The sequence below is a fragment of the Zootoca vivipara genome, chromosome 4 (genome assembly GCF_965207765.1).
Source record: "Zootoca vivipara chromosome 4, rZooViv2.hap1.1, whole genome shotgun sequence".
NCBI classification, from domain to species: domain Eukaryota; kingdom Metazoa; phylum Chordata; class Lepidosauria; order Squamata; family Lacertidae; genus Zootoca; species Zootoca vivipara.
The window spans coordinates 21,601,170-21,620,670 of NC_142587.1; the positions used below are offsets into that span (position 1 = coordinate 21,601,170).

Genomic DNA, 19,501 nt, shown 5'->3' on the forward strand with positions numbered 1-19,501 from the left:
ATATCTTGAATTGGTTTTCAGATTCACATTGGAGATTGTGTAAGTGACAGCACAGAAGTACAACTCATCTGTTAGATACGACCTGATGTCACAGTTTGTTGAAAATGTTAATGATGCATAAATAAGATACACAAATTAGCAATGCCCTTCTGGCTCATTATGAGTTGTCACAGCAGCCTTTAGTTATGAGCAAATGGCTATAGCAAACTGTGTGTGGATTTGTACTAGTCTGAAAGGGAGGGGAATTGTTCTGTACAAAGATAGGTCTACATAGTTTTGGAAAGTCACAAAATACAATAAAACCACCTCTTATTTCACAAATATGTGGTTAACTTTTCAATAAAGCTTCTTAAATTGAAGCATAGTATAAGTTCTCTTTGTTACACTGCCTGGCAAATTTAAGGTGCCTTTAGCAGATTCTTCATAGCATTCTAGCATCCTATTTCTTACCATGCGCAGGGCCGCTAGGGAAGCAGAAGTCTTAACAGCTGAGCTAAATCATTTGATGGTACCAGTTTAATGAAGACTGATGGCTCTTTCTCTCTTGATTGCCTGAATTCTTTAGATATGTCATTTCTGCCCTGAGGCAACAAACTATATCCAAAATAAAAAAAGGTTCTGTCTGTGCAAGAGAAGGACACCCCACCGTTTTGTTTTGTTTTTTTACTGTGTGTGAAGTGTCCCATCTGATTTGTAAATGTTTTACACAAGAGCTCTGACCTTCACAGAACTGGAGCCCATGAATAATAATGGAACAATCTTATAAATTCATGCAAGGTGGAGCAGCACAATGCAGGAATCCTCACATAACATTTGCCAAAGGATTTTTCAAGTCTCCATCCTCTTCCGGCATTACTTATTGTTATTTTCCTTCTAATTATGGAAATGGAAGTTGGAAGGATCATTAGCTGAGATAATGATGGCCATGCAAGGAAGGCAAAACCTGAACTGTGCACTGTTTGCTTATATGCAGTTCACTATGTAGACATGCAATCTAATATCTGAGGCAAGATTCAGCTTTAGACGACTCTCTGCTGTCAACTTTATATTTTTTTTTCTTAAAAGACTGCTTCTGGCTTGCATGACTTCAGTGTGTGAAGCTCAGAAATCTGTTAGTAAGGCCTGAAAAAGGATTAAGAACAGAGGGGCTGCAGTGAATTTTCTTTAACTTCCTTTAAATCTCCTCCATTGCCTTCTTCTGCTTGATGTTCTCTTGAATATATTGGTCAACAGCTCTCAGGCTCCATGCTCCTTTTCCTTCTCATTTGTGAGCAGTGGCAGAGGTAGGGGGCAGGAAGGGCAACAGTCCCCCAAACAAGGAGCTCGTCCCTCACTTGTCCCATCATTGCTGGACTCCTGTCTTTAGCATATATTGTTGTTTTTCTTTCATAGATCTTAACATGTGGGACACAACTTCCCCACCCAGAAATATTCTGTGTGCCCCACAGAATTTTTTTTTCCTGGTGTTGCCACTGCTCCCATTCAGTTCCTGCCTGCCTGCCCCACAGTTTCAACACAACTTTGTTTTTTAAAAAAGAAAGAAAGCACAAGCTGGACTTCCTTCATGCAGTTGTTGCCCATTTGGTGCCAAGCACTCACTGCCATGGTCAGAACTACCTATGCATTGCCCACCCGCATCAAATTGCAAAGCAGTCAAAAGCCTGAATCATGGAAGCAAAGTGAATTATGCCAAGCTCAGCAAATGGCCTCAACTCCCAAAATGGATCCTGATTTTGGTGGTCTTTGGATTTGTGTGCAGAACAGACGCAGCCCGCTCTATGGTTAATTTTTCAAAAATTAACCACAATTTCCCCACAATAAACTGGGATAGTAACTGCTGCTGTCTTGTACCCATGAGAAAGAAATCATAACTGTATAGCCACGATGAGGGGATGAGGGGAGGGTTAAAAAGGGTTAATGTTTATGGCATGGAACTGTGCAATAACATACAATCTGTTTTAGCCCCCGTAAACTTTTGTTACAAAACTCCCTTTTGGCTTTGACAGACAAGTATATTCTGGTTTTAACTCTCATAAGGGAAAATATCCCCAAGTAAGGTGAACTTGTTCCATCTTACCTTGAACATCTGAAATGGCTGTGGTGTGGTTAACCTCCAACCTTTTCCCAACTCCATCTACAGAAAAAAGGAGATTACCTCCATTCATGAGCTTTGCACATTAGCAGCATTATCTGTCAATGCACCAACGCAAGAGAGAGAGAAGAGAGTCTCATGCCATGAAAAATGTGGCCTGCAGGTGCTAAACCTCACTTCAGCTTTATAAATGCATTGCAAAGTGAAAGTGGGTGACAATTCCAAGCCAAGAAGAAACATCCCCCCATCTTCTTATAGTACATTCAAGCTTTTTTGCTTCTGTTGAATCCAAATACCCTCATATATCCCAAACCGGGCCTGTGCCCTTTTATGTTATGTTGTGCTACCCCTGGCCCACGGCTATCTGAGTTAGTTGTCAGGGCCATCTCCATTGTTGCTGTTTAGCTCTCCTTCCCATCTGGTCCCTTGACCACAGGCTTATGGTGCCAGTGCTAGGAAGTTGCCGCCTTGTGATTATCCCACAGTGCCCCAGAGAACCCAATTTAGCAGGGTTCAAAGTCAAGGAGAACAGCTGCTTTCCCTTTTGGGTGGTGCTACGGTAGTAGTTACCAGCCTTACTCTTGCTCTCCATGCAATTATAGCCATGTGGAGAAATGGCTTCCAAGATCATGGGCCAGGACACATTATGTCACTCCCAGAGAAGGTTCCATAGCTCAAAGGGTATAGGCCCTGACCATGAATTGTCCAGACAAAAGGAGGTTACACCTAATGTAAGCTGTTAATGTAAGAAGCCTTTTAAAGAACTTGGAACCAATCTACTTGAACAACATTCCTGGCAATGTTTTTAGCTTTGCTGGAGAAGCCTTGCTAACTGTCCCTTTGTGGCACCTGTCATAAGAAACGGGGCATTCCGTGAAGCAGCACATATTCTGAGGAATTCATTGCCTTTGTATATTAGGGAGGTGCCCCCCAATCTAGTTTAAAATGCCAAATCATTTACATGAGCATACCCCACCATGTGACCCAGTTTTATGTTCATCTGATAAGTGTTTTTTATGTTTTTATTTTTGATTTTATATATACCTCTCTGAGATTATTTCCCCCCTTGATTTAGCGGCATAGACATTTATGGGTAAAAAAAATAAAAAATAAAAATAAAGCCACAATGAGATGGCAATATATATAAATGTGTCCTACTCAGTACATGCTACTAAACAGCATTGGTATAAATACAATTTTTCATTGGTCTTTAAAAAGTTAATTGCCTAATGGAATACATACAAGAATTCCCCATTCAGAGCCTGCATGATCTGCAGTTCTGAGTCACAGGCTCAGTTCAGAAATAACAGCAAACTATGGTTTGCCATTGGAAGAACAATCAAATCTTGGGCTCACACATACCACCCATCCCTTTCATCTTCCTTCAAACACAAGGAAGGGAGAATTTGCATATGTTTATTAAGTTCAGATTTCATTTTAAAACTAGGTTTTTAAAAACAAGAACAAGAACCCATTAATATAACTAAAACCTTTAAAATACCCAATTTTAATTTATTCATCTTGGTATAGATGCAACATGTACAAATGAAATGATAATATAGCAATGTGATGAAATGTAAGCAGAAAGTTCAGATTTTTAACTTTTGAGCCAGGCTTTCGCTTTCTTTTTAATTCAGACACACTGATAACTGCTTCAAGCCTAATACCAAAAGGACTCACATTTGTAACCTGGGTGCTATGTAAGAGTTTGGAAATGTTTTGAGAATCACAGAAGGGACTGTGTGGCTGAATTCAGATCATCTCCCAAAGCATGGATCAGGCAGGTGCCTTTGCTGTAGTGTTTCTGGCATCTGTTAAAAACTTTTGTGTGTAACCAAGAAACATATAGTACTGTACCAATTTTATTTTATAATGTGTATTTTTTTAAACCACTGGTTTTATCTTGAGAAATTTTTAGGTTACCTTTTTTAACATCTGATTTTACCAGTAATTTTAGTGTATATTTTATGTAAACCACCTTGACTGTTTGATGATTATGCAGTATGTAAATTCTGTTAAATATATAAATCAATTAGGAACAAACACTTTCCGTTCTTCCTTTTTGCATTTGAAGCTTCAATTTCAAGCTAGTGCCAAACCAGTGTTTGCTATTTCATCCAAATGCAAACAACTCAAATCAAGAATGCCTGCCTAATACGTTAAAATCTCAATTTCCCATTTCTATTGCACCATGTGGCCAATTATAATTTCATCTAAAACTTCCATGTTCTGATATAAAGGGGGGGTACTATATGGCTTCTGAGATCAAACATAATAAATATGATATATTAGGCTGTGTATTTTTGCAGCAAATTAGGAAGATTGAAATAGATGACCAGCACAGACATCCCTCCAACCCAACATCTCATCTCATGTAGAAAGTTCTGCGCTTTCAGCTCAAAATCCAGCTCATTAGACTTTGTACTGGATTGTGTCCCTTGTGTTTAAATAAGAGATCTTGGTTAGTGTCCTTTCCTGTGCACAAAGTGTGTAACAAAAACATCCACGGCTAAGTGCTTTAGGGCTGCATAGCCAGAGATGGTCAGCCTGGCAGCAGAGGCCCCCTTATTATTGATCTTTGTAAGCCACTCTGGGAGGTTTTATTTTCTCCGGCTGTGGAGTAAATACTTAAAAAAAATATCATATTAACTTGCATAAATAACACAATACTTCTGAAGGGGGGGAAACCCATTGTCTTTAAAGGATGCATCCATGAGTCCAAGCAAGCACGCTTGCAGAAGAAGCACTGCTGCCTACATGCCAGAGGATAATGCCTTGTCTACTAATTTATCTCCCAGTGATTAATGTTAAGTATCTGAATTCAAAATTATGAACTGAACCACAGGAGCCAACTCCTAGGGGCCGAGGTCCCTTTGGCTGCCCCAATAAAATATTTGAAGGAGCCGCCCACCCCACCCCCGAAGTTGATGGGCATCGCCATTCAAATGGTGTGTGTGCACCATGTCATGTGGTGATCAATTATGTGGTGTGGGGTCTACCTGCCCCCCAATATTTTATTCAAGTTGACACCCCTGAACTGAACACAAATCAACTGCCTACTGAACTGATAACACCTATTAAAACACAAGCAGTAGCACACAAGCTTAATAGTCACTGAGTATAATAAGAATAATGGCCGCACAATGTTAATTGCAAGCAGAAAAAAATAAATTGAAACAGATTGTTGTGCTATTCTAAGATCAAGGCTCCTCCCACTGGAATGGTCAGCAACACTTTAATGCCACAACTGGATACCGGCCAAACACATATAAGCAGCTAATTTTTTTTACGGATGAGTAAATTAATGATCTATGTGCAATGTACTTTCCTGACCAAGGACCCATGTGTGATCAGTTATAATGTTGGTGCAAAACTGATGCAACAAGGTTTGTTCAATTATCTGTATTCTATCAAATGTTATAGCCAAATAAACAGAAAAAGGAGTGTTTAGAGAGCCAATCAGGTGTCATCTTATTCTGGCAATGATTGCTCATAACACCACTTATTTTGGAGTAATACCATAAAATTATATATCAATGGAACTTTTGACAGAATACAGATAATTGAACAAACCTTCTTGTGTTACATTATTCATTAAATTATCTTTCCATTGATATACAATTTAATGGTATTACTCCAAAAAAGTGGTGTTATGAGTCATCAAACCTCAGGAACCTTTCTCCAAAAGGTTTCCACAATTTTGACCACTAGTGTAGCATCGTCTATAACTGCAGTGCAGAGTTTCTTATTTCCTCCCTCCCCTCATATGCATGAGTGTGTATATCCATCTATTGGCTCAAAAGCAGATTGCAAGATCCTAAAAATAAAGGAAGAGAATTGAAACTAAAATAATGACAAGTACCAAAACCCTAACTCAGTCCTTAAAAGAACTGGAAGAAGACTCAGAAGATATCATAGTTCAGTGGCGACATGTATGTTAAGTTCCCAGAAGAAGAAAATATAGATGATTACTCAACCAATGCCTGCCACCTGAAAACGGCTGGCCTCTGCTACAAAGCACTCCTCAGTCTTCTCTATTGACTTTCAGCCAAATTCACCTGGGAGTAATTTGTTCCCAGCTTGCCTTTGGCCCTAGCTGCTCACAAATCATGAAAGGTTTGTTGACAGGCTGGTCAACAGCTCATGCTGGGGGCTACTAAGCTGAGATTCATCTCCACTCAATACTCTTGTGTGTTCTTAATTTGCACCTGTATTTTTGTTTCCTCTGCCTTCCTTCTGCTAGTCTTTAAACCAGTTTCTTTAAGCAAGGGATTGAGAACCTGTGCCCACCCAGACATTGTTAGACTACAACTCACATCATCTGGTTATGCTGGCAGGGACTGGTGAAAGCCACAGAATTTCCATCACTTAATATGCAATTTGTCCTGAATTCCTTTCTGGTCCATTGCTTGCATGTCTGCTGTGGTTCCCTAGGCCTCTTCTTTACATCCTGGTCCCAGACCTTCATACTAATACCACTCAAAATACGGTAATTTGCCTGAAAAAACAATACCCTGACAGTAATTGGAAACACTCTTAAGCATCTCCCAAGAAGGCATTTTCTAAAATGGGATGGTGAACTGCATAAAAACGCAAAACTATTTTTAACCATCTCCTGAAATGTGTTATTCCAACACAATATAATATGAAACATATGTCAGTCTATGCAGTGTAATACAAGACACACACACACTAAACCTGGCTACTATTTTTTTAAAAAAATAATAAAGTAAAATATATTAAAAGCACATTTTAAAGGCCTGTTGGTGCAAAGGATTAGGAAGCAAAAATATTTTATTCTCTAAATGAAACTAATTAGCAAATAAAATAATAATAATTCCCAAAGTTTATAAAAGGAATACTGTATGAGCCAAATAAGAGGCACACAGAATAATTCAAATGCATTTTATTTTTCTGTGGAGTACACCCAGAACTTGCAAATAGCCCCACTGTGCAAAATCCAGTAATTTTACACCTACGAGCACAAAGTCTTGCCAATATAACTCCAGTAATCAGCAAGAACATTCTAGTGTATCAGGCACCGCAGAGATGTAGGATTAGCAAAATGGGAGAGCACAAAAGGAAGGGAAGAAGGGGGTTAGCTGAAACAATTAAGAAAGGTAGAAGAGGGCTGGAAGTTAAGAACCAAAGGGTAAGCATGTAATTTGGCTAAGGTTATCAATCATATTTGCTATGAAAGGCATCACAGTAAGAGACTGTCAATCACTTCCATGGTGAAAGACACGAGAGGCTCTGAAATTACCATTCAAGCATTTGACAGGAATAACAGAAAATCCCCCTGCAGCTGAATACAAAGATCCAAAAATTCAAGTTAGAACGTTAAGGTAGAAACCTCCGCAGAAAACTAATTGAAAAATTCCGCTTGGAATTTTGAACTGTTTTATGGCCTTCCTTCCGCTAGAGACTAAATGAAGTTTGCTTAGCACAAATACAGGAATAAATTTGGTGGAATATATATGTATACCTTGCCCTGTGTTGAGCAGATGCTAAGGAAAGAGTATTCTATAACTTTACTGTGTGGAGAAGAATGAGTCACACCTGAGCTACATCTACTGATACCAGGTTTGCCTGCACAGTAAATGAGTGAATCGATGTACAAAGGTCAATTAGTTACTCTTGAAGGCTATTATTCCCCTCTCCAATTTCCTTGTCCCAATCAAACAACAATAGATTTAAAAAACCTTCTTCCCCACCCCTTGTTTGCATATTTTATTTTCATAGTAGGGATATCAGTAACACTGCGTGCACCCAAAGTTGGGTTATATAATTCCACATAATTCCTCTACTTGCCTCAAGCCTTCAAAAAACTGCAAGCTAAACGGCCTTTACTCCCTGCCCAAGCTTCCTCTGTACACAAAGTGCTTATCAATTGTGTTTTTCCTGACCATGGTAAGCATTACTTATTTATTCCTAACTCATAGGGAAGAACTGGCTGGATGACAGAATATAAAACTATGGCTTTGCAGTGGATTCACAAACCAGGGTTTGCATTAACCATGGTTAAGTGTTACAACTATATTGAGCAAACCATGGTTAAGTCTTATCTCTGCCTCTTCCGCCATTCTGCCTAAAGATGGCAATAGGGTCTCATTACATCCTCTTCTTAGCAACTTCTGAGAACCAGGACTCAGTTGGCTAAGCCAAGACCCAAACAGAGAAGAAAGGGGATATTTTGCCCAGGCCCAGTGCTTCAACCTAAGCTGAAAGCTCATAATCATGGGAACAAAATGGAGGCTAAACTGTAAACAGCAGGTCTTGCTTGTGGGTATTTACGTAAATTGATTTCCCTGTGCCAACGTGGGATAATGTCCCTATCTCCTGGCTTTCTGGAAAAGCATGCTTGGTTTGCCCATCACATGATAAACCAAACATGTTGGTCACAAAGAATGGCAGGCTGATCCCCCAAACCAACCTGGAAACCTCAGATAGGAAGGCATGAGGGTCTGGATGAAGACTTCCTTACACCCCAGTAACTAGCACATTTGAAGGGGCCACAAGCTCTCCACCCCTCTTTTGTGATATATTTTCCAATGCTGCAAACAATCCTATATTTAATAGCATCTCTGGGACTGGCGAGCATGGTCTGACTAATCTGTATTTTTGCTAAACTACGCTTTTTCCTTTTCCTTTTTAGTATTTATACCCTCCCCCAATCAGGAAGAAGCAAAGGAAGAAACTGAGCACTGCAGGTGAACCAACTTGTAAGGAAGTGGGTGGGAAGGTATGCTCTTATTCTAAAGGAATTCACATTTAGCAGATGGTGAAGCTGGAAAGTCTCTTCTTGGGGGAATGGCAAATTGGAGAGAGGATATTTCCAGGTTTTGAAATGGTCTAGGACACTTTTTCCCCTGGTGCATAACTATTCACCACAGCATCCAATGCTATTTTTAAGCATTACTTATTTATTTTTGCTGGCTCTGCAGTTTTTCCATCAGATCTTTGGCTCAATCCTGCCATCGTACCGTACTTGTTTAGTTTTTAAGTGGCAAAATTCTTCAGCAAACGTGGATGGCCTCCCCCGCCCCAACCTCCTTCTTTAAGTTACATTTCAACATAAATGTCTAGCTATCAAAGACCTGGTGCAGGGTTCAGCAACTGGTGCCCTCCGCAGTTAGCAGCACAGAGGCAGAAAGAGGGAGCAGGGATGAAGCAGCGGCCTATGGAAATGGGGTTTGTGAAGAGGTCACTTCTGAAGCTGCAACAAATATGCACAGAACAAGCCAGCAAAGAGAGAAAATGTAGCTGAGAGGGATGTCAGGCACCAGAGCCAAATAGAGCTGCCAACAATTGCTTTGATAACAGGAACTGGATGAGCGCATTAAGCTTAATCTATTCAATTCCCTACAAATCAATACTTGCAAGTGATACCTGATACCTGGGCATCCGTTGAGGGCCTGGGGTGTGTGCAGGCCACACCCCAAATACAGATGCTTCTGTTTCTGTAAGGGCAGGATCTCCAGCCATGCTAGAGGCACACCTCTCTCCTGGCCAGATCCCCATTTTTATCCTCAGCCAGCCTCATACAGATTGAATGAGTTTGGAAATGCAATACAGATGTTTAAGCGATAAATGACCCTGTCCATGCCCATATGCAGGGAGATCCCCATATGGTGTATCTAAACCCTTCCTCCTTGCTCATCCAGCCCTGCTGGCATGTGCCTTGGCACAATACCAAGCCATTATGGGGAAGAAGATATCATTTCCTGACCTTACCAAAACTTTTCCCATCCAGGAGCCACTTGATGCTGCGGATGGTATAAAAGACAAATTAAGGTTCTGGTCAATGAATGTTTGCCAACAAACAAAACACCAGGCATTAGAGCAGGGACGGCATCTCCCCAGAATTCTCCACAAGCCACACCCTTCACTGCTCCTGCTTTACATCCTAAATAAATATACTAACAACAATAAAAATATATATACCCAGCACAGCTAGCTGGGACTCTGGGCGGCTTCTAACACATATAAACCATAACATTAAAAACTTCCCGATACAGTGCTGCTTTCAGGTGTTTTCTAAAAGTTGTGTAGTTCTTTATTTCCTTGACGTCTGATGGGAAGGCATTCATAGAATCATAGAGTTGGAAGAGACCACAGGGCCATCCAGTCCAACCCCCTGCCAAGCAGGAAACACCATCAAAGCATTCTTGACATATGCCTGCCAAGCCTCTGCTTAAAGACCTCCAAAGAAAGAGACTCCACCACACTCCTTGGTAGCAAATTCCACTGCCGAGCAGCTCTTACTGTCAGGAAGTTTAGGTGGAATCTTCTTTCTTGTAGCTTGAATCCATTGCTCCGTGTCCACTTCTCTGGAGCAGCAGAAAACCTTTCTCCCTCCTCTATATGACATCCTTTTATATATTTGAACATGGCTATCATATCACCCCTTAACCTTCTCTTCTCCAGGCTAAACATACCCAACTCCCTAAGCCATTCCTCATAAGGCATTCCACAGGGTGGGCACCACCACCGAGAAGGACCTCTGCTTGGTTCCCTGTATCCTCACTTCTTGCAGTGAGGGAACTGCCAGAAGGCCCTTGGAGCTGGACCTCAGTGTCCAGGCTTAACGATATGGGTGGAGATGCTCCTTTGGGTATACAGGGCCAAGGTTGCTTAGGGCTTTAAAGATCAGCACAAAGACCTTGAATTGTGCTTAGAAACGTGCTGGGAGCCAGTATAGGATGTGTGTTATATGGTCCCAGCAGCCACTCCCAGTCACTAGTCTAGCTGCCACATTCTGGATTAGTTGTACTATAGCTTCCAAGTCACATTCAAAGGTAGCCACACATAGAGCACATTGTAGTAGTCCAATTGGTTTTGCATGTCTAGGATGTGTCCCTGAACTCTGAAATGCCTCTTCTGGACAGAGAGGGGTGTGTGAGTGTGTGTACAGAGTTGCCTTTCATACATAGGAAACATTCTTACAACTGGCCCTTCCCATGACTGGCATACGGCCCTCAGGCAACTTCCCAGAAGGGAATGAAGTCCTCAGGTTGGGGGGGCGGGGATCCTTGTCCCTGATTTAGAGTAGAAAAGACATCTGGAAATCTAAAACATCAGAAATGTTCCTGTGAGACAAAATGAAGGCGAGGCATCCATGGAGGGGGTAGGGAAATACAAAGCTTCTTATTGCCTGTTTTCTCTCGAAACTAATCATCCATTTGCTACAGATACCATTTTGGAAAGTATCTGCCAGCATGTGCTGGAGCAGAGTTTTGATGGGGAAGTAGAAGCCTGTAATTGTACAGAGGTTATGGGAAAACATTTCTCATATGCTCATTAAATGTATTTATTGTGGTACTCTGCCTTAAGGGCTCTGGCCAGAAACATACTAGCTGCTCTTAGACATGGTGCTGCAGTTCTCTATTTCCCAGCTGTAAAATGGGACCAATGTCCTCTCTATAAATGCAGAACAGTATACAGTGGTTCCTTGGTTCCCAAACGCCAAAAACTCAGAAGTAAGTGTTTTGGTTTTTCGGAAGCCGAATATATGATGCAGCTGTCATCTATTGTTTCCGGGACACCTGCACCAATCAGAAGCTGCACCTTGGTTTTTGAACATTTCGGAAGTCAAATGGACTTCCAGAACGGACTAAGTTTGGCGCTTTTGTTTTTGCTCTTCATTTTGCATTTTTGTTTCTGAGGCTTTTTTGGTTAATTTGTTTTTGTGACTGTGTGGAAGCCAGTTCAGCTACTTACTGATTGATTGATTGATTGATTGTGTGACTGTCAGAAATAGATAAAATCCAAACAATGACTATCATCAGTGCAGGGAAGAAGAAAATAATAATTTTAATTTTCATCATCTACAATACTGTTTTATTTATTGTATAGTACAGTACATTGATTATTGCTTTCATTTTATGGATCAATGGTCTCATTAGATAGTAAAATTCACGTTAAATTGCTGTTTTAGGGGTTGTTTTTAAAACTCTGGAACGGATTAATCCGTTTTGCATTATTTTCTATGAGAAAGCCGCCTTGGTTTTGGAACGCTTTGGTTTTGGAATAGACTTCCGGAATGGACTGAGTTTGAGAACCAAGGTACCACTGTATATGCGTGCTGTATATATATATATATATACATATACTGCTTTATGTATTTGACTTTCTGTGTAGTGAGTGACTTGCTTCACCACTTTTGTCATCTAGAGCCATCCTGCTCAGCGTGTGCTGTCTAGTTTGGAGGGGAGATTGTGCTGGTCCACCATCACCCATCAAGATAACAAAGGTTCGCCCCTAGTCCCACCCACTCATGCAAAAGAAAGTGCCCTTATTTTCATCTGTGCCAAATTATCTAGGAAGCTTGTTGATATTGCAAAGTAAGTTTTGTAACCTTTCTTAAAAACACACACACACACACTCTTAGAGGAGTGCCACCTCAGCAGGAAAGGCTATTCAACTGGAGCACCCACCACGACTTCTGGCTGCACCTTTCTCTGCCCCAGATAGGTGGGGTGGGCCCTTGGGAAGGGCCCTATGGGAACCTGCAGTTGTTTCACATGCATTCATTTGGATGCAAAACACGGATCCCTTTGGAGCATGTGCAAAGGATCGACCCCTCCAGGAAAAGCAAAGAGATGCCCATGCCCCTCTGGCTTATTGCGGAGTTTCTGGTGTGCCCCAGCAACTGCACTTAAGCAGCGTAGCAATATCGCTTGATTGATTAGATGAGCAGACACCTGCAAACCCATCTCACAAATCGTTCTTACAGAACATTCTGCTGTGGTGAAGTCATGCACATGAAACCTTGAATTCATGAGAAATGAGATAGCAGAATGTGCAAAAGTCATTAAAATACTTGCCGCAAGGATAAAAGGTGAAAGTAAAACAACAAAGCAGCTGCAACATTTTGGAGAAACAGTGCAAAGCTCTTTCTAATATACAGTAGTATGCTTCCATTATCCCACTCGGGATGGACCACCACAGTTTATACCAGCCAAAACCTCTAGACAATCTTTTGTGGGCAGCCTTAGTCTAGTGGATTACAAAAGGTACCGAAGAACTGAGATGGTACAGTATGAGACCCTAAATCTCAGGCTCATGGGCTCAAGCCGCACATTGGGTAAAAGATTCCTGCATTGCAGGGGGCTGGGCTAATGACCTTTGTGGTCCCTTCCAACTCTATAATTCTATGACCCATTTCAGACTGCAGGGTAGAGTTGACAAAAAGGGCTTCAGACTGCTACTGCTATCTAGAAGTGCAACACAGGAAGGGCCACAGCCCAGTGGCAGAACTTTGCAAGCAGAAGGTTCCTGCTTCTGTCCCTGGAACCTCCAGAAGACTCGTTTGAAACCCTGGAGAGCTGTTGCCAGTCAGAGCACACAGTCCTGAGCCAGGTGGGCCAATGACTTGATACAAGGTTAGCCTCCTTTGAATTCCACGCAGTGTTGGGATGCAAGGCTTGCCAAGGGAAGCAGACACCCATTAATAAAAGATAGACATATCTGGTTTTTGCCACATTTGCCTAGCCTACATCTATTCCTCACCCACAAGCAGACATGCAACTCACAAATGCATAGCTTGCATCTTCAGTGTGTCCCCCCCAATTTTTTTTTAAATATAATACTAAGCTGGTGCTGCTGGTTTTCACTTTAACCAAAGCACATGGGGAAGGGAGGTCAAACTCTTTCCTCCCAAGCCACAACCCAAATGAAGATTGCCTTCCTTGCTCAAATAGCCCTAGCAGGCAGAGGATGCTCCCACTGGCATTATTCTAAAAATGCAAACTCCCCCCCCCCAAAAAAAAATCGTATACACACCGGGAGCCAAAGCGTAACTAGCATCACAACACGTGCTTGCTTTTAAAACTTTAAATAACAGCTACGTAATCACAACCAGGCTTGTGCCTACAATGAGTGAAAATGAATCATTTTTACCCCTTCCCTCTACGAAATGATCCAGACAAAAATTACACCCACCCCTCAAAGCAGCTGTTTGGCATTGGAGAGAAGCAGCTGGGAGTGGATTTCATTTGGACCACTGCTGGGGGGGAAATCATGACTGAGACTGTGGCACACAGGAAGGGGGATTTAGATCAGCTGATCTAAATCCCCCTTCCTGTGTGCCACAGTCTCAGTCATGATTTCCCCTCCATGACCCTTACTTAAAGTTTTTTAAAAGCACACATTTAATGCAAAATGTGGTTTGGCTAAGAGAGAGGACAGAATGGACTCCTTTTAAGAACAAGTAGAACTAGTCAAGAGCACTTTTATGAATGACTCATACCATTGGCTACTATTGTTACATGAAGCCCTCAACAGCTTGACACTATCTTATTTGAAGGATTGCCTTACCCCATAATTTCCCACTTTGATCCATGGAACTTGTACCTTTACAAGCTCCATATAATATTTGGTCTATACTTGCAAGGAATTGATCTTCTAGTGTGGCAGCAACCATGCTCTGGAACTTCCTGGTTATTAATATCAGGCAAGCACCTTTGTTGTATTGTTTCTGATACCTGCTAAAAGCCTTTTGTTTTGTTTTGGAAAGCCTACCCTACTCGGATGAGTAATTTTATTATGCCCACTTGTGATCTCCCAAAGCTTGTTTAAGATGTCCACTTTGGGAGGGTTAGTGTGGCCAATTCTTACTAGCAGTGAAAGGAAGGAGTTCGCCCCCCCCCCCCGCAGTCACTTTGAAATGTATATTCACATGGATTCCCCACTCAGAACCTGAATTTGGCAAAACTCTGAATGCTAACCCCTCTGCTGTATCAAGTTTGAACTACCTGCAAACACATGTATGGAGCTCCACCACAAGAGCACTACAACATGCCATCTCGGTCCATGTAAAGAAAAAAATACGAGCTAGAATTTTACTTAAATTGCATGATTTTATCAAGGCTGCAATATCAAACTCTCTTGAGGCATAATTTGGGTAATCGTGATACAGAACCTTTTGGGGGGGTGGGGTGGGGTACTAAGCTTAAGCAGCTCTGATCATTAAATATATATTCATTTCTCTTATTAACTGAAATTTATTTTTAATACACCCTTCAAGTGATCCCAGTGTGGGATGCGTCAAATATAAAATCAAACTAACAAAACAATTATTCAAGTGCATTAGAAAAATATGAACATCACCTCACATCACATCACATCACAACTACTTCTCCTTACTACGAAAGTCAGTAACCTAATACAGTGGTGCCTCGCAAGACGAATTTAATTCGTTCTGCGAGTCAATTCGTTCTGCGAAAAATTCATCTTGCGAATCGCGGTTTCCCATAGGAATGCATTGAAATTTCTTTTTTTTGCCCATAGGAACACATTAATTAAAATTTCAATGCATTCCTATGGGAAACCGCGATTCGCAAGATGAATTTTTCACAAAACGAATTCATCTTGCGAGTCACCATCGGATCGCAAGACGCATTCGTCTTGCGAAAAATTCGTCTTGCAGGGCATTCGTCTTGCGAGGTACCACTGTACATCAAGAATCCACATCACTAAAAGCCTAGCTATAGAGATAGGTTTTTAAAAGGTAAAGGACCCCTGACAGTTAAGTCCAGTCGTGAATGAAGCTGGGGTTGCGGCGCTCATCTCGCTTTACTGGCTGAGTGAGCCGACGTTTGTCTGCAGACAGTTTTTCCAGGTCATGTGGTCAGCATGACTGAGCCACTTCTGGTGAAACCAGAGCAGCACATGGAAATGCCGCTTACCTTCCTGCTGAAGCGGTACCTATTTATCTACTTGCACTTTGACGTGCTTTTGAACTGCTAGGTTGGCAGGAGCTGGAACCGAGCAATGGGAGCTCACCTTGTCACAGGGATTCAAACTGCCAACCTTCTGATCGGCAAACCCTAGGCTCTGTTGTTTAGACCACAGCACCAGCTGCCTCCAAAATCAATCAATGTTGGCGCCAAATGGATTTCAAGAGAAGGCTTTCCAAAGAATTGAAAGATTACAGCCCAAACTGTGGGGTTTGTTGTAGTAGACTAGGGTACTACAAGGCCTTTTTGTTGATCTATATATTCAGTAACCTTTTAAACAGTGTCCCAAAAGATTAATATACAATATTCTGACTGAAAGTTGGCATATTATCCAATTTTTTTATATGACTTCTTATGCACACACACAGAGTCCCGCTTTTATAAAGACCAACATGAAACACATACACACACACACATAAAATGATGGGAGGGGGAATGGTAAAATACAGTAAAATAATAGAATGGTCTAATATCCTGATCCTAAACTTTATTATTTAATCAATGGGGCTTCTGTCAAATAAATATGCTCAGGATTGGAGTTTACACAATGACATCAAATCTTAGTCATTCTCAAAGGAGACCCACTGAAGTCAAAGAACTTAACTAATTGTTAATATAATTGTTCAGTTTTCAGTTTTAGAAATTTAACTGCTTGTTTTACCTTAATCCTGCTAATGAATTTAACTGTATACAAAAGCTTTTCAAATATTCCACAAATTTTCCCCATTCCTTGATGAAATTTCTTTCTTCTGGTTCTCTTATTGTTCCAGTATGTTTTGCCATTTCGGCATAGTCCTTTAATTTATTCTGCCACTCCTCCTCGGTCTTCTTTCCATTTATTTTAATGGGTCTATTCTGGATATTACCTAGCAAGATATTGCCCAACGTGATCCAACATAGGCTTCCCTCAGAGCCATGATGTTTTCTTCCAGCTAGTTTGTTTAGGATCAGGACCTAATGTACTATTTCTCATCCTTAAAAAAAAAAAAAAACCCACACACATTAAAAAGTGTTTTAAAAGCTCACCTTGACTATGCCACGGATGTGCATCTTTGCTATCATCTCTGCTGTGTAGAGAAACATCAGTAGTGTATCTAGAGCAAAGGTCACATATTGAAGAGGAGGATAATGTTCGAAGGTCTTTGGGGTGTTCATGCAGACCGAAATAACACTGATGATGGCACAGATGCGTAGTAAAGAGTGCACCCACTGAAAAAATAAGAAGCAGTAACAAGGCTTTCATCACCTTCTTTAACAGTAAAAATATATGACATTTAACTATTCTTTTTAATGAGCTCTCATGACCTACAGTTTGGAACTTTTCCACTCAAAGAGGGAGAGAAGAATGCAGTTTATTTCTCTTTTGCAATTAAATCAGCTGTGCAAATCATTCAGATTCTCCTTGCTCTGTGCATTTCCTTCTCCCTGTCTTACCACCATCACTGCTGGAGATTAGAAACTATTTTCAAACAAAGAAAACGTGTGTAACTTTTAGAGTCTACACTTTATCAGTTATTCTCTCACATTCCTGCCAGTTTTTTTTTTTCCAGGAAGACTTTAGGTACCCAAACCTTAAGGCAGGCTTCCTCAAACTTGGCCCCCAGTTGTCTTTACCCTACAACTCCCATGATCCCTAGCTAGCAGGACCAGTGGTCAGGGAAAATGGGAATTGTAGTCTCAAAAAACATCTGAAGGGCCAAATTTGAGGAAGCTTGCCTTAAGGCATCCAACTAAGATATACTTACCGTAAGAGTAGATTCACTGAAATGAATGTGCTTACATTAGCCATGGCCATTATTTTCATTGGGTCAGGACTGACAGTGAACACAGTCCAACGTATTCAGGAATAAATAATTATAAAAAGTGCTAGTTCCATAATCTCAGAACTTGAAAATATATTATTCAGCGACATTCTGGACATTTCTAACTTCAGCATTTGATAACTGTTTTATCTCATGATATTTAATAAAAATCTGTTTCTACTCAAATGTATGCCACCCCACGTAGGTATGTATGAGTTCAGCCTGATTTCCTTATCAATGTTCTATGGAGAAGAAAAGCAGGGTTGAGTCTTTAGCTACTCTCTTTGAGATCAAACATGACATAGCCTAATTCCCAGTCACACACCTTTCCTACAATTTTTCATACGTTCACACACTGGTGAAAGCAATTTAACAACACCTTGAATTCAACGAGCACGTATTTTAATCTCTTGTATTAAAGTCAATGGGAATTAACAGGACTATGGCTTAATCATCCATATATATAAAAATGTAGGCATTGCGCGTGCGGAGGTCACAGCCTTTCTCTGTAACTGCTGAACCGCAATGTAACAAATTTGGCCACAACGTTCCATGCCCATCAGGGAGGGATCTGGCATAATCCCCCCCCAAAAAACCCCCACACCTATCACACCTAAAATAATTATTAAACACACAAAAAGTGGCGCCCAAATTAGACATCACCACCAGAAGCTCTGAAGACTCCAGCAGCATCCAATAGAAAGGCAGATCGCATGCTGCTGCCGCCTCCAAAGCTGCGACACCAGATGACATCACAAAATTCCACAGCAACCAACTGAAAACAGTCCAACTGAAAACAAGGCCCAGCTTTTTCAATAGGCTGCAGCATTGCCCAGCAGGGAAAAATGTGTAGGCCGCAGCATTGCCCAGCAGGCCACAGGCAAAAACAATCAGAATAAGGGCCTTTCACAGGATGGGGGAATCACAGGGATGAGGCACAACAAAGGGAGGGGGAAACACATAGCCATGGGGGGGGGAGGTAGGACCCTGAGTCAGCCAAAGCAGTGGAGGGGTGGGGACATTTTCAGGAACTTGCGTGGGTGGGGGAGTCTTATTTTTGAAACTTACAGTAGGGAAGTCAGGGTTGGGACAGGGCAGGTGAGGGGACTCTAAAGGTCCATTTAACAGAAAAAGGTCCACTTAACACAAAAACCCACAGCAACGCGTGGCCAGGCCAGCTAGTGCTCTTATATAAAGGGCTGAGACTTTAAAATATTTTGAAAAACTTACTGGTTTATTAATCCACAGGATATCAGCGTTGTCTGACAAAGATTCATCGGGACCAAAGTCTGTCACTGGCTGGGCCTCTACCCTTGAACTCTGTTTCCTTTTAAGCATACTGTACTTAAATTAGCTTTGGTTATCTAAAACTGTGAAATTTCCTGCAAAAGAAAAGAACATTGTCATGTCAAGAAACAAATAAAAGCCGCTTGACCATCTTAAATAATAAATTAATGCTCTGCCCAAACTACATAGGAAGTTTTGGTTAGCTTCACTTCACTTTCCTCCTGCTTCCTCAATCTAGCCTCCAAGAAATTAGGAATTGCTTGGTACATCTCAATTGCTGAAAAGTTCAAACGGGTTCTTGATATAATCAAAAGACCCAGACCACTTACAAATGTGACCAACAGTGTTAATTATTAAGATAAACAACTTAAAATACATTGAATAGTATAAAAATGCATTGAATAGTATATGTACTGGATGTATTGAATAGTTTATGTGAAATATGCAGCATTCGAAGAGATATATATGGAAAGGGAGGGTGGGAATTCAATAGATAAAATAACTTACAATTTATGTTAAAATTTGAATTGAAAAAAAAATATTTAAAATAACCTTTTGTAAAACAACAACAACAACAACCA

The 19,501-nt window shown here is 41.0% G+C and overlaps 1 protein-coding gene across 3 annotated transcripts in view; it reads right to left on the reverse strand.

The window, feature by feature from the left end:
• Positions 1–19,501, reverse strand: part of NALCN (sodium leak channel, non-selective) — a 186,133-nt gene that overhangs the window by 157,776 nt on the left and 8,856 nt on the right. For 2 of the 3 annotated variants that reach the window (XM_088667554.1, XM_088667553.1), the window contains exons 2-4: positions 18,864–19,015; positions 16,858–17,040; positions 2,078–2,134 (exon numbers count right to left, since the gene is read on the reverse strand). In XM_088667554.1, coding sequence (XP_088523680.1) covers positions 2,078–2,134; positions 16,858–17,040; positions 18,864–18,971 — 348 coding nt within the window. In that variant the 5' untranslated portion in view covers positions 18,972–19,015. The remainder of the gene's footprint in view (positions 1–2,077; positions 2,135–16,857; positions 17,041–18,863; positions 19,016–19,501) is intronic. The other variant, XM_088667555.1, reaches the window with a different exon arrangement.